A 16,691-nucleotide genomic window follows, 5' to 3' on the forward strand; every position below is an offset into this window, starting at 1 on the left:
TGGTTAAGTGTTCACCTGTACACAGGGCAATGCTGGTTCACACAGGATGCAGGTGGTCTGTGCATCTGTGTATAGGCAGTCCCATTCATTTTAGTAGGTTTCAGTGGCTGCGGGGACACAGCCTCTGCTGTTTGACATCCATGCGGGTGGGTGTCCCCGAGGTTTTACTGTGTCTGCTTTCGGGGGGGGGGGGGGGGGGAGAAAGGCACCCGCATGGATGTCATGTTGGGGGCAGCAGCTGTTGTGTCCTAATTGGCATGAAAGGGACTGTCTACACGAAGATGCGCAGAACACCTGTGCATCCTGTGTCGGCGCAAACAGACTTTCGCACAGGTGTATGCCTCAGTTAATGAGGCCTAACGCTAAGTGCTACATATACATCAATAAATTTATATCTAAAATATGGGGACAGTAGTGCCACCATTCAACTAGCTGTTGGTAGACAAGCTCAAAACTACTCACTAGTAAATGTGAATTTATAAAACATAAACCAGACAATAGAAGGGAGCTATCATACTAGGAGTTTTATGCATTTAGGTTTTAAAAATGAAAATAATCGACACACAGTTTATCTAGGAATACAAAGCAGGTGCCCTCTTATCATAGGTTGCACAAGAGAAGAAATATGTTGGTGTAGGGCACCTATATAATGACATTTTTGCGCTAAAACATGTTTGTTTTATTTTTCTGCAGGGTACTACAAAATCTTTACTAACGGGATTTAAGTTAATCTTAGAAAGTGATGATCCACACATAAAAGGTTAGTATTTTTAAATGTAATCGAGCATAGAATGACAAAACTAAAACCTGAAAGGTGGGCAAGAGTGGAGCACTGTGATTGTTCTACATACAACACGTAGAGCTAAATGTTTATCTGATTTACAGGTGTGGAATCCTATTGCTTCCATTTTTGCCCTGGTCTTTTTTCCAGGTTCGATCCTCTCAGCCATTTAAATGGCCAGGCCACGACGATATTACTCCCATGCATGTGCACAGGAGTCCCTACAGCTGCGCAGCTCAGTGTATATTAATGCTGGAAGGCAAGAGGAAGCATTTATGACTGAAAACATTGTTAGGATTAACCAATTCAGGTACATTAAGTAATGCTGCTGTTTTCAGGAGATTAGACACTGGCAAATAAAGCTTTAATGACAGCCTAGTATAACCCCCTCAAACTCCTAACGTGGCCCAATCTTTGGAGTGTTGTGTGTTTTTTTTTGTTTTTTTTTTACTAGTGTTCAAGGAGAACCAACATATTTTTCATAGAGGAAGAAAGAAAGAAAACGTTTTTCCCTTTTGTCTAGAGTAAGGGATGATTTTAACCCCTCTCAGGTTTTATTTATTTTTCAAGCTTTGGCATCTGTTTACCAAAGGGGAGATTTCCCTTCACTTTCTCTTCCATAACCAAAGCAGGACGTGAGAGGAAATTCTTCCAAAGTAAGGGTATCCTGGGGTGTCATGAGGTCATCGGGGCTAGTGTCCACATTGGAAGATTTCCCCACTATTGGGCCTCTCCGTTTAGGTCCGGCTGTCAGTTTTTTTTTTTTTTTTTTTAAGCGGACCTGAACGGGTACTCCATAGACCTCTATGGAGAGATGTATGTCAGCGGTGACATGTACGCTGACTTCCGACCCTGCTCCGATCCGAAAAAGTGTGATGGAAGAAAAATCTACTTTTCCATCTGTCATCGGATCGGTTGATGACAGACTCTATGGGCCCCATAGGGAAGAGCGGTTCTCTGACAGGTCCGTCCCTGCACAGTGTGCAGAGACAGACCTGTCACCTTCCTGCTCAGCGGGGTTCGACGGAGCGATCCCCTGCTGAGCAGAGCGGGCTCCGTACACGTCAGTGTGAAGGAGCCCTTACTGTTCTGATGTCAATCTGAAATTTGGGATTTTTTTACTTTCAATGGTATTGGTAAACAGAACAAGAAGAGATGGGTAATCTTCCTAATGTGGGCACAGACAGTAATAAAAGCAGACAACTGTTTTAATCCATCTCCACTCCATCCAAAACTAGAAAAGCATTTTGCCTTTAGTTGACCTTTTTGATTAAAAAAAAGTTTTTCAGTTGCTACAGAGCATCCATTTAGTGAAGCCCTGTCCCTCAAAACTCCCAAGGGAGAGTGCCCACCAAAGGAGTGAAAACTGGTGCAAGTGGCACGTTCCCTAAATCCTTCATCTACTTTGTGCCTTTTTGGGGGATAGCAGGACGTCAGCAGTGGTGACTTTGGACTTTGTCCTCATTTGCAGAGAAGGCTGATGGTGCTTATAGTGCTCTGTTTTTTAATTTTCGGGGTTCCTGGTGTGATGCTATTGCATAGTCAGCAACTGGAAGGGAAGCTGCATCATATCTGAATATGGCCCTCTATTGGCTGCATGGGCCCATTGACCCTACTGCTCCTGCATGAGCCCTTCCTCTGTTTACACAATCCACTTCTGCTATCACTTGCTAAAAAACTGAGGCATGCTGGCAGTGGAAGAGATTATACTGTGCTTTCCTTTTGAGCTTTGTTGGCCAGCGTCTCCTGAAGGCAGCAGTATATCCCACCAAAATCGCTTCATCCACTGTACCCTTAATGTACTATACAATAATTCAACATCCTGTTTTTCTGAATGCCCATATTAAATGTATACTACTTTTTTTTTTTTTTGCTTAACTGATGCCCAAAGAAAATCACTATAAACTCCTAAATAAATTATAAGTGTATAATAAGTGTATACAGTATACGTTTTGTTACAATTTAGCAACCCTACAATTTAACCCTACAATTTACCAACCCTAGTAAAGGGAGATTTTAATAATATAATGAATGAGGAGGAGGATAGACATAGCACCACAAAGAGTAAACAAAGAACAAGGAGAACTAGATTTGCTGGCCATACACAAGAAATGGGTATAGTGGATTTGTGGAGAATTAGATACCAATTTAAAGAGAGAGTACTCTTGTTGTTTGAGTACATAATAGATCTCTGTCAAGAATAGACTTGGCTTTGGGGAATGATAATTTTTTACCAAGGCTAGTCAGCTCAATATGGCCCTAGGGAGCTTTGCGATCATTCCCCACTCTTATTAACTGTACAGACTGAGGGACAGTTATATTCTCCACCCTGGAAAATTAATCCAGAATGGTTATTAACCACTTCAGCCCCGGAGGATTTGGCTGCTCAATGACCAGAGCTCAGTGACAGAGCATGAGTGCCTGAAGCATTATTGAAAGGTTTCATGATTGATTTATGACCCATATGGAAGTGCTTCTCTGGACTTTTTACAATGACTGGCTTTTAACCCTTTATTCACATATGGTTCTTTGTCTGTGAAGGTGCATGAAGTTATTCATACTAATTAATATCAATTCATTTTTTTTTCTTCATTTTATCTTCACTCATTGTTTTCTGCTTGTGAAGGTGTATGTGGGTGTATTTTGATTATACATTATTGGTTGGTGCTTGAGGTTTTATTACAGTACAATTGATTCAGCACTGAGCACTTTATATTTAATATATGATATACCACACTTTAGCACCTTTTATATTGCACCTTATTGCACTTTAAATAGAAAGTTGATAGCAGCGCACTATTACTTGATATATAATTTGATTTAGGGTGTCAGAACACCACAATATGGTTGCAGCTTGATCATTTGTTTTTTTTTATATTTTTCCATTTTCACATTTATACTCAATTTTGTATTTATATTTTCTAACGTATCAGCTCTTGGATTCACAATTTTTTATATTATTTGTAGACACCCCAAGCTATTTTCTGAGAGTTGTGTTGAGTATTTTGCAGATCTCGCTTTTTGTCACAAAGTTTTGAAAATTGAAAAAAAAAAAAGTTTTTCTTTTCTTTCTTCATTTTCAAAAATGAGATCTGCAAAATACTCACCTTGCCTCTTAGCAAATACCTTGGGGTCTCTAACTGTGATAGGTAGTGAGGAGTAAAATCACAATTTTACGCCTTTAGAAAGCCTGAAGGCGGTGCTTGGTTTTTGGGGTCCTGTACGCAGCTAGGTTTCCAAAAAGTCTCACACATGGTATCCCTGTACACAGGAGAAGCAGCAGCATGTATTTTGGGGTGTTATTCCACATATAACCATGCCATGTTTAAACAATATATCATCAAAAAAATGTGTAATTTTCCCAAAACTTGTGGCAAAATATAAAATATTCCATGGACTCAACATGCCTATCAGCAAATAGCTTAGGGGGGCCAATTTCCAGAAAGGGGTGATTTGGGGGTTTTCAACTGTCCTGGCATTTTATACACAACATTTAGAAGCTTATGTCACACATCACCCACTCTTCTAACCATTTGAAGACAAAGCCCTTTCTGACACTTTTTGTTTACATGAAAAAATATAATTTTTTGCAAGAAAATTACTTTGAACCCCAAACATTATATATTTTTTTTAAAGCAAAGTCCCTACAGATTAAAATGGTTAGTGTTGCAGTATTTTTTTTTTCACACAGTATTTGCGCAACGATTTTTCAAACTATTTATTTGGAAAAAAATGTTTTGTTTTTATCTTTGAATGCACTAAAATGCATTATATTCGCAAATGCTTGATTAAAAAGATGATCTTCTGCCGAGTACATGGATAACAAACACGACATGCTTTAAAATTGCGCACAAACGTGCAGCGATGACAAACTACATACATTTTAAAAAGCCTTTACAGGGCAGCATTTTAGATTTACAGAGGAGGTCTACTGCTGAAATTACTGCCCTCGATTTGAGCTTCGCAGTGATACCTCACATGCCTGGTGCAATTCCTGTTTACATATGACATCAGAACAACGCTTGCATTTGCCCTTTCCACAAGAGTGCGGGTGACAGGGGTGCTTTATTATGTTTTTAAACGTTTCCTTTTTTTTTTTTTTTTGCAATTTTGTTATCTCAGGGAATGTAAAAAATTCCCTATGATAGCAATAGGTATACATGTACTCTTTTTATATTTATATATATTTATAAATACATTTTTTTTTTTGAAAATATTGGGGTATTAGACCCTTGATCTCTCCTCTGCCCTCCAAAGAAGCTGACCACACCAAGATCGGTGTAATAAAATGCTTTGCCAATTTCCCAATGGCGCTGTTTATATCCGGTGAAGTCACAAAATGCTCGTAGCTTCCAGTTTCTTAGGCCATAGAGATGATTGGCGCTGTTCTGGTCTATGATCCGCTCTATGGTCAGCTGGCGGAACCACCGGCTGCATTCTTGGGTTCCCTGCTGGGACAACAGAGCCTGAGAAAACCATGTAAGACGGTGGGATGTTCCCTCCCACTGCTTGTAAAAGCAGTATAGAGGCTAATTAGCTGCTAGGATTGTTTTTACATGAAAGCTGATCATGGCTGAAAACATGATACCAAGATAACTAAACCTGCAGGCGGCATTCTGGTATAACCACTCAAAATCCAGCAACATACTAGTATGTTGCTGGTCCTTGTTGGGTATACAATGTAATGTTGTTTTTCATGCAGCCTATGGGCTCAGCAAAAGAGATTGATCGGTGGGTGTGCCCACCATTCAAATACCGCCCTTCATCCACCCACTTCTAATGATGGGAATACATGCACCATATTTATTTTTTTAACTGTGGTGGTGAAATCGCCTGATTCAGCACTGAAGTCGCTGATTTACGTATAGTGGGAGCAAACGCTGTTGCTGTCAAGATAAATCGGTGCTGCAGCTGAATGGCATATGTGCTAAGCAAATTATTGTTAACAATAAAACAAAGTAATATTACAGTAAAACAATTCCATACCTGCAAAGCAAATGCAATAAAACATAGTAAAAATAAAACACTTTTTATTGCAATCCACCCCTAATGTTAAGGGCAAATCTCCCATCCACCCCTGCCCCATGCTTCGGCATATATGCTTTAAAAAATAAAAATAAAAATAAAAAAATTAACTGTGATGGTGAAATCGCCTTCTATAGCACTGGAGTTGCTAATATGCAGAACGTGAGAGCATACGCTGTTGCTGTCAAGATAAATCAGTGCTGCAGCTGAATAGCTTACCTGAAAACAAAAAATGGTTAACAATAAAAACCGTAAAGTATAAAAGAATTGCATACCTAAAAAGAAAACATGATAAAACATAGTAACAATAAAACATTTGTAGAAGACATGAAAAAAGATTAGAATAGAGAGCGAGAAATAAAACATCTATTTTTTTTTTTTTTATATATATATTTTTCACTTTTATTTGTAAGTTTGGTTCCAGGTTTGAGTTTCCCAAAATGCAATGGCATCTTTGGAGACCCTGTGAAAGTGTGTCCTAGTCTGTGCAGTGCTGTACCCTATGCTAATACTTCACTAGTGTGTGGTAGCGTTCAAAACATTCACCAATGCAAAGGCCAGGATGGTCAGGGCAGGAAGCACAGTAATAGCAGGTGCCACACCTATAGCTGTGCTTTCTACAGACACATTTTCTTTGGGGGGCTCGTTCGTTAAGGGTACCAGGGAGGACATACGGAAAATGCCTCTAATGCTGCCGGCTTACTGCATTTTAATTGAGACTTTTTTTTTAAACTATAATGGTGAAATCACCTTGTACAGTGATGGAGTCGCTGATTTACGTATCGTGGGCCACAGCACCGTCTGGAAACGGAAGGATCTTTTCCTGGAATTTAAGGAAGGGTCCAGTTCTTCCTGAAGTTTTGTATAGCACATAAGCGTCCAGCAGAGCCAATTGAAATAAGTATACAGACACTTTTTTTTTGTACCAACGTCTGGCCTTACGGGCAAATAAGTACGACACCAATAACTGGTCATTGAGGTCCACCCCTCCCATATTAAGGTTATATTCATGGACACAGAGGGGTTTCTCCACACCACCGGTTGCCGTAGGAATTTGGACCATCGTGTCTGTGTGAAGGCAGGACAGAACGAAACAAAATTCTAATTATACCTCCACTTCACAGCGAGCAAATTACACTTCAAGCAGGCTTTTTCCCAGCCTAAGAAGGGAAACCGCTGGGGTAAACTCCAGTGATCGGATTGCACGCCGCCACATGTGCCAATTTCATGAGAAAAGAAGTGACTAAAGTGGCACACTCGTGTTATAATTGTCCATATACCAGTGGTACCCCTTTCTGAATAAGGGTGACACCAAGTCTCACACAATCTTACCAGCACTCCCGATGTAATCTGGGCAGTTCTCTGGCTCTACATAACTATCTCTTCCCCTGGTAAATCATAAAAAAATATGTATAGCCTGTGGCCCTGTCACAGAGCTTATACATCTTGACCCCATATCTGACACGCTTGCTGGGAAGATACTGTTTGAAAGACAAGCGGCCAGAAAACGTAATCAGGGACTCATCAATGCAGACAACTTGATCGGGAGTTAACAAGGCTGCAAACTGTTAGTTGAAGTGGTTTACAAGGGGCCGAATTTTGTAGAGTCGATCATATCCAGGGTCATCCTGAGGATGACCGAGATCATTGTCATTGAAGTGCATGAATCACAAGATCTGCTCGTATCATGCCCTGGCCGTGGAGGCAGAGAACACGGGCATATGGTGAATTGGGTCAGTGGGCCAATATGACAAACCCACTCTTTAGTTATGCCCATGAGGAGGGATAGGCCCAGAAACGTCTTAAATTCGGAAACCGTAATAGGTTTCCATTCTCTGGCAAGGGTCAAATGGGGATTAAGGTTGATGAATTGACCAAAATTGCTTTGGTCCACAATAGATCTATAAAGATCTTCGGCGAAAAACAGTGAATAAAAATCAAGTGACGTAAAATCGACTGTTTCCACCTGAATTCCGGGTTGGCCAGTGAATGTGGGAAGTATTGGTGCTGCAGAAGTGGTGGGCTCCTAATTAGGATTGGCAAATGCAGCAGGAAGGGCACTATGGGCCTGAGTTTGTCTTCTTGGCTGTAGGACACTAGTTGTGCTAGCCACCTCATCAGCTTGAACTGCAGTTACTGGGCTTGCCACGTCACCACATGATACTGCGGTGCTGGTTTGACTATGACCAGAGTGTACTAGGCCGCTGGTGCTTGTCAGTTAACCAGAAGGTTGAGCGGCACTAGTACTGGCTCTCTGCTCCATACAAGAGCTCTGTGGTTCTTGCACCTCAACAACAGCAGAACAATGGGTATAAGGATGCCTGACTTTGAAAGGGACCACAACTCCATTGTCAGAGCCATCTGTCAGGGTGCAGCTGCTGTCTACAGGATTGTATTCTGAGCTTGAATCTAACAGATGAGTGTCTTCTTCTTCACTATGTGTAGGCCTCTTCACTAGTGTGCAAAGAGTGAAGCGCTAGTAATTACCAAGCTATATCAATTAACAATGAATAAATAAAATTATTAATACACTTAATTGAATAAATAAACTCGCTAAAGTGACATAAATAAATAAAAAGACCCTTCAAGGTGACATGAAAAAAATCTTAGATAAATGAATACAAACAATGTCCAGATAGCGGTGAAAAAAATCCCTAATTAATGAAGACTAAAGCCGACACACACCAAAATTAATAAGTGAAAAATCCTTGCTCTAATAACAATAATAAACAAGTGATTAATCATTCATCAAGGGAATTATAATATATATATAAAATAAGTAAATAAAGTCCAATACAAAATAAGATACCGTATATACTCGAGTATAGGTTGACTCGAATATAAGCCGAGGCCCCTATTTTACCACAAAAAAAACTGGGAAAACGTATTGACTTGTGTATAAGCCGAGGGTGAGACATGCAGCAGCTACTGTTACAGCTTAAGAGTGGAAAAGAGGGTCAACAATGCCCATCTGCAGCTGTATACCTCCCTGTGTCCATCCCTGTGTCCATTGCAGCCTACCTGTGTCCTGTGCATGCCTCCGTGTCCTTCTGCAGCCTCTGTGTCCTTCTGCAGCCTCCGTGTGCCATTTTGCACCGATCTGCATGTATAAAAAACATACGGCGGCCATGCCATTCAAAAGCCGCACCTCTCCTCCTCGTCTGTGACAGACGGCGGCCATTCCACTGTTCAAAAGCCGCGCCTCCGTCTGTGATAGGAGGAACACTCAATTTCCCAGAAGTCAGTGGTCTGCCTATCACGGACATCCTCTCATCCTCGTCCGTAGTATGAGGATGAGCGGATGTCCGTGATAGGCGGACCACTGACTGCTGGGAAATTGAGTGTTCCGCCTATCACAGACAGGGAGGCGCGGCTTTTGAATAGTGGAATGGCCGCCGTCTGTCTGCACGACACGCTGATCGGGTAGGCAGACGGCGGTGACTCGAGTATAAGCCGATGGGGGCACTTTCAGCCTAAAAAAAGGGGCTGAAAATCTCGGCTTATACTCGAGTATATACGGTAATTGATAGTGCCAAAAAAATAAGTCCGTGCAAAGGTGCTAAAGAAATGGTCCAATCTCAAATGAGTGAGAAACAAGCTCCCTAATCCTACCTATCGTACCTTCGATTTGACATGGTCTCTAAATTTACTGGTACACTAGTGAGACTCAAGAAAAAAGAGCTCCTGACTGTCAGCGACTGATTTAAATGCTACCAAAAAAACTGCTGACGTTCGCAGGTATCAGGCCTGACTCTGCGAACGCTGCAGTTGTGTGGTGTGTTTTTGTAAGTAACAATGATTGATTGATACTGCACTTAAGTGGGGCGGAGGGGCTAAACGCAGGTGCTAGCAGATAGGCTGGGCTCAGCCCTTCCTTCTCTGAGCTGGCTGCTCAGCTGTTGGCTAATTGCCAGCTCCCATCTCTCTCCACAGTTGTTGATCCTGCTCATCAGTCCTGCCTACTTAAGCCATCCAGAAGAGCTCTTCCTTCGCCTTGGTCACATCACAAGAAACTATCTCCTGCGTTCCTGTTTAAAGACTGGCTTTGCTGACATCCCTTCTGGCTCCAGATCCTGCTTGCTGCTTCACTACTTTGATCCCTGACTTCTTGGCCGACTATCCATTCTGGTTACTGAACTTTGGCTGTGTTTTGACTATGTTTTACTTTTTACTTTTATTATTAAACAAGTGTGATTTAACTGTACTTCTGTCTCGCCTGATTTCATGTTTTCTGATAGTAGGTGAAAGCCATGAATTCAGAAGATAGTCAATCCACTTGTTGGTAATTTTTTTCCAGTTTGGATGAGCAAGATCACAGCTTGGATCAGTTTGCCATATTGTTACAAGCGCCCCTGAGTCGCACGGCTCACCTGGAATCTCCCACTGTTGTTGCTCTGGTAGTTTTACCTCCTATAAGAGGTATGTCTGGTTCTGCTCCACTTACCCAGCAATTTGGGGGAGATCCAGTTCAATGCACAGGGTTTCTCAACCAGGCTGAGGTATACGTTGAGATGCTGCCCCAGGCGTTTCCCGCTGAGAGAAGCAAAGTAGGTTTTGCCATATCTTTGCTTTCTGAGAGAGCCTTGGCCTGGGCAAACCCTCTATGGGAGACACAAAAACCTATTGTCTTGAATTACCCTGAGTTTGTGGCCTCCTTTAAAAGGGTGTTTGACGTTCCCGCACGCTCCGCCAAGTGCCTTATGTTCATCAGAGTACGACTACACCATTGAATGCTGTACTCTGGCAGAAGAGGTTGCTTGGAACAATGAGGCCCTCGTGGCTGCTTTTTCTCATGGTCTCTTGGATTCCATCAAGGATGAGATAGCAGCCCCAGATATGCCCACTGAGCGGGAGACGAACATGTTTGCCATCCTCATTGACTCCAGAGTCCGAGAGACTCTATTTTCAGGAGCGCTTGCGGAAGCCTCCTGTATGTTTGCCTCCGAGGTTTGCAGTCCCACTCGAGCCTTCTCACCTCCCATGCCTCCTGGTACCGAGTCGGTCAGTGAAGATGAACCCATACACTTGGGCTTCACACTTCTCTCTGCAGATGAGAGAACCTTTAGGAGGAGGGAGAGATTGTGCTTTTGTGGCCAGGCAGGTCACTTTTTCAAGTCTTGTCCTACCCGTCCACGGAACGCCCGAACCTTGAGGTCCTGTCATGGACAGACCTTAGGTGGCGTTGTTTCATCCTCAGTTATCCAGAAGGATAAGCCCCTGGTTTCGGTCACCCTTTCTTGGGCTGCGTTTCCATCGAGATGCAGGCTCTACTCGACTCTGGGGCTGCAGGCCTGTTCATTGATGCTGCCTTTGTATCAAAGCACTCAATTCCACTGCAGCTGCGTGACACTCCACTTGCCATTGAGGCTCTTGACGGGAGACCTCTACAGCCTGTCCATGTCACTCATGAGATGGTTCCATTGTCCATGGCCGTAGGGGCTCTTCACCATGAGATAATCCAATTCCAAGTCATTTCCTCAACTAAGTTTGCGCTGGTTATTGGTTATCTTTTGGTTACAGAGGCACAACCCCTCTCCTTATTAAAACCTTTGGTCAGCAACAAAGGTTTTGAGAACCATAAGGAGTATGAAGTACAGTCCATTGTTGAGTCCCGTAGGTTCTGTGGGCGCATACAGTACTTGGTGCATTGGAAAGGGTACGGTCTGGAGGAACGCTCTTGGGTCTCATCCTCTGATGTACATGCCCCTGTCATCCTCCGTGATTTCCATATAAGTTTTCCCCTCAAGCCTGGTGGTCCTCCAAGGGGGAGGGGTCGTTTAGGGCAGGGGTCATCAACCCCCGGGCCGCGGCCCTCTGAAGGCTGCACTCTCTGATGAACGGCGACGGAGCAGGCAGAGAGATGACATCATCTCTCACCGCCCGCCCGCATCACCGCTGTTCCGCGCTCACAGCGGGGCCGCTATACGGAGGCGAGCGAGCAGTGAGATGAGATCATCTCTAACCACCCGCCCGCCTGCATCGCCGCTCTTCCGCGCTCACAGCGGGCATGCTATAACGCTGGAGGTGAGGCGGGGGAACAGAGAGATGAGATCATCTCTCATTGCCCGCCCACTTTACTGCTCCTCTGCCGACACAGCGCGGCAGAACATTGATACACTGTTGAAGCTGAGGCAGGTGAGATCCTCTCACTACCGGCGCCCCATTGCTGTTCTTGCTTACTACCCATTAGTGCAGGCTTGCTTCTGAACTAATGTGCACACCTGTGCTGCCACCACTGCAGTGATAAGTCATGTGGTGGCAGGGGACAATCCACATTTGGTGGCAGGTGTCGTCGCAAATGACAAGCTGCATCTGATGGCAGGCAACGTCGCAAGTGACAATCCAAATCTGGTGGCAGGTGACGTGGCAAGGGACAAAATGCATCTGGTGGCAGATGACATGGCAAGTGACAAGCTGCATATGAAGGCAGGCGACATGGCAAGTGACAATTCGCATCTGGTGGTAGGTCACGTGGCAAGGGACAAATTGCATCTGGTGACAATTGACGTGGCAAGTGACAAGCTGCATCTGGTGCCAGGCACCGTGGCAAGGGACAAAATGCTTCTGGTGACATGCTGCATCTGAAGGCAGGCGACATGGCAAGTGACAATTCGCATCTGGTGGTAGGTGACGTGGCAAGGGACAAATTGCAACTGGTGACAATTGACGTGGCAAGTGACAAGCTGCATCTGGTGCCAGGCGACGTGGCAAGGGACAAAATGCTTCTGGTGACATGCTGCATCTGAAGGCAGGCGACGTGGAAAGTGACAATCTGCATCTGGTGACAGGCGACGTGGCAAGTGACATTCTGGCACATTCTGCGTTATGGTGAGTTGAACTATTTCATTATATATTACAATGTAATAATAGAAATAATGCGCTTCAATCATCCTAACATCATATCAATGATGGTGCCGGGATGATTGAAGCGCCAACGCCAGCCATCGCCCGATAAATTTCCCGTGAAAAGCTGCATACACCCCCCTGGGCCTTGGCACAATTTTCTTCAACTACGCCGGTCCCCGGTGCCAAAAAGGTTGGGGACCACTGGTTTAGGGGTTACTTTCAGGGCTGGGCTCAGCTTTTCTTTTTCTGAGCTGGCCGCTCAGCTGTCGGCTAATTGCTAGCTCCCATCTCTCTCCACAGTTACCCAGCTGTTGATCCTGCTTGTCAGTCCTGCCTACTTAAACCGTCCAGAGGAGTTCTACCGTTGCCTTGGACACATAACAAGAAACTATCTCTCGCGTTCCTGTTTAAAGACTGGCTTTGCTGACATCCCTTCTGGCTCCGGATCCTGCTTGTTGTTCCACTAAGATCCCTGAATAATGCTTGGCTGACGATCCGTTCCAGTTACTGAACTTTGGCTTTATTTTGAATACGTTTGTTTTTTACTTATTTCATGGCTTCTGATACAGGTATCTGGGTTGATTCCGCTAATGCTGCATTTTTTTGGGAACCCTAAACTATTGGGGATTCTAATATCTTTGATCTGATCAGAACTATATCGATCCGTTCAGACAATATACTACTAAAGGTATGATGCATGCGTGGGTGTTAGCACTACTGGCACTAATCTTAAGCTGCCTGGGGTGACGCAGACTCTGATGCTAAAACCTAACTGATATCACCCGCCGGCGATCAGGGGCTTAAGCTTTTATTGGGTAATATACCGCGAGTGCTCTGATGCTATAAAAAAACTAACTAACCAGCGTCACCCATAACACTAATACAGTGATCACTGGTGATTGGGTGAAAGGCTTAACTAGGGGGCAATCAGGGGGTTAAAACTTTTATTAGGTAATATATGGGGGTACCTGACGCTATAAAAACCTGATGGTGAAAACGAATAGACTATCTGGCTAACTAGCGTCTCCCATGAGACAAATACGGTGATCGATTAGTGACACTGGTGACAGGAGGTTAAAGGGTTAACTGGGGGGGGGGATCAAGGATTTAAACCTTTATTAGGGGGGTACTCTAGACCTAACGGTCCTACTACTGTCTTAACACTTATTTCAATCACAAATTACACCAATGCATTGATCAGTGAAAAATATGAAAACTGCAATTGGTGACACAGTGACATTGAGTGAAGGGGCTAACTGGGGGGTGGCAAGTGTACCTGTGTGTACTGGTGTTAGTGTAGTGTTGTGCAACTTATGGTTAGATGTTTTCTCTCCTCTCACTGGAATCAAAGACTCCACGAGGAGAGATGACATCACTTCCTCCTGTCTGTGTTTACATTTAGACAGGGGGAGATTTCCATTTGTCATGACATATCAGCAGGTCCAGGCCAGAAAACATTGGCCAAGACCTGGGGACTGATCGGTCCTCTAACGAATCCGACCACCGCAGGGTGCAGTCGCACCCACAGGGAGGGAGGGACGTACAAGTACGCCCATTTGCCCACCCGTGCCATTCTGCTGATATACATCAGAGGTCGGCAACTGGTTAATGACAGAGCAGGATACGATAGATTAACTAATAAAAAAAAATTTAAAAAGTAAAAACTCAACACCTTAGTAGTTTGGGACACTATGAAGACATATATGTTTGGGGTTATGATTAAAGAAATATCCAAAATTAAGAGATCTAGAAGTCGTGAGGAGGAGGTAATGCAAAGGGTGACTCAAACAGAGCAAGACTATATTGCAGACCCCATAGAAAAAAAAGCGCTTAGCCTGGCAGGAAGCTCAAAATTCACAAAATGTTATTTTTAACCAATGCAGAAAATAGATTTTTTCAAAACCAAAAACACTGAGATTGGGGAACAGGTGGGGGATGTATGTTAGATGCTATAGCCCGGGCTCAAGCAGGTCTGATAACTTTTGCATCGGCCAAAGATACAGAAGGGATAGTGAGGTATGATACAGGTAGTAGTCAGAATATATTTGTTGACTTCTACACATTACTTTATGAATCAAGGGTGGAGAAGTCAGTGAACCAATAAAACAATTCTTGGACCAATTGGTTCTCCCCAAACTTAAAATGGAAGAAAGACTTTCTCAATAGCCTCATATCCCTGGAAGAGTTAAAACAAGCAGTTGCACAAACTCGCAATAATAAAGCTCCCAGGATGGCCAGACTACCGATGGAAATCTATAAAAAATTTGGTAAGATTCTGTTGCCCGAATTATTAGAAGTACTTTTCAGAAACAAAGACTTCCAGAGTCAATGCAGGAAACAATAATTATAGTAATTCCAAGATGGGTTAAGGATCCAACGTTGCCTGAGTCTTATCGCCCTATTTCCCTCCTCACAGACGTTAAGATATTGCCCCGAGTTCTTGCAAATAGATCATCATGCTATATTAACATTTTGATCCATGAGCACCAAACGGGTTTTATTCCAACAAGGGCAGCATCAACAAATATTTGTAGACTTTTTAAAATATGCAGCTTCCCATGGAAAATTGGGGATCTAGAGCAATATTGTGTCTGGATGCCCAAAAAAGCTTTAAATATGGTGGAGTGAGAATATCTATAGGCCGTATTGGAGGCTTTTGGTATAGGCTCAGGATTTTTAAAGTGGGTCAAAATGTTATATAGGGAACCAAAAGCAAGGGTAAAGAATTAATAATACATTATCAAGTTTGTTAAATATTTCTAGAGTGACAAGGAAGGGTTGCCCCCTGTCCCCATTATGGTTTGCAATAGCAGTGGAACCTCTTGCCTTTGCGATTAGACAGTCAGTGGAAATAGTCAGGTTCCGACAAGCAGGAAGAGAGAATAAAGTGGCCCTTTATGCAGATGATGCTCTTATTTTCCTGGGGGATACCTCAAAGTCATTAGCGGACATTATGAGCCTCATCTCCTTATTTGGGAAAATTTCGGCCTTCCGCATTAATTGAGATAAGTCTAAACTACCATTAGATGAGTTAAAAGTCCCTTTATTAAATCATGGGTCTCAAATTCAAATTAAGCATGGAATGTAAAAGATGATGTTAAACTGAACTTTACACAAGCTTCGGCATTTATCCTTAAATTTCGTTAAGGTTTAAACTACCACTGACAGTGATAAGTAGAGCAAATCTTGTTAAAATGATTTGGACCTCACAATTACTTTGTGTTTAATAATTCACCCGTGTGGATCACAGTATTTTGGTTTCCAAAAATAGAATCGCTCTTTAGAGAACTTATTTGGAAGAAAAAAACAACCACACATAAAGTTAACAACATTAATGTTAAATAAAGAAGCAGGTGGATTGGCGATTCCCCACCCAAAAAGTCACTACTTAGCTTCACAAATGCAAATGTTTTTTGAATGGATAGTAATATCAAGCCCTGATTCTATACAGAGTCTATTATCAATAAATCCCAATTACCCATTGATTTCTTTATTGGAGACGAGAAATCACTTGTCTAACAAAGGATTTATTACCTGTAAGGTATATAATACCCCTATATGGAATAATAGTAGTTATGGGGAACAGATGAAACTTGAAGGGTTTCAAATATGGAGGCTCAGGACTAAGGTATATGACACAGCTATTCTAGGATGAAGTGATAAAAACCTTTATTGAACTAAGAAATTAATATAATATCCCAAACCAGAGACTCTTCTAATTTTTACTGCTTAGGCATGCATTAAAAGCACAGGGCCGATTAAAATTAAATGTAATAAATCAGAGGTAGCCTTGCTGGAAAAGACAGAAAAGAAAAGGGATTTGATTTCACAAATATATGATATACTTTATTATAAATTTTAAAGGAACAGCGGATATACCAGCAAGATCAGCATGGCCTTGTGATATAGGGCCAATCTCAGATGAATAATGGGCATTGGCACTGTCGTTAACACCCCTGTCATCCATACACCCCAACACAAAATCTATCGTTAATATTTATATTACACGGGGCTCACTATACACCAAAGAAATGATTTA

The 16,691-nt window shown here is 42.8% G+C and overlaps 1 protein-coding gene across 2 annotated transcripts in view; it reads left to right on the top strand.

Moving 5' to 3' along the window:
* Nucleotides 1-16,691, top strand: part of LYST (lysosomal trafficking regulator) — a 568,355-nt gene that overhangs the window by 163,574 nt on the left and 388,090 nt on the right. For both annotated transcript variants that reach the window (XM_077486620.1, XM_077486621.1), the window contains exon 9: nt 694-760. In XM_077486620.1, coding sequence (XP_077342746.1) covers nt 694-760 — 67 coding nt within the window. The remainder of the gene's footprint in view (nt 1-693; nt 761-16,691) is intronic.

Source organism: Lithobates pipiens, unplaced genomic scaffold (genome assembly GCF_037356315.1).
Source record: "Lithobates pipiens isolate NorthernLeopardFrog02 unplaced genomic scaffold, aLitPip1_a1.2 Scaffold_18, whole genome shotgun sequence".
Lineage (NCBI taxonomy): Eukaryota > Metazoa > Chordata > Amphibia > Anura > Ranidae > Lithobates > Lithobates pipiens.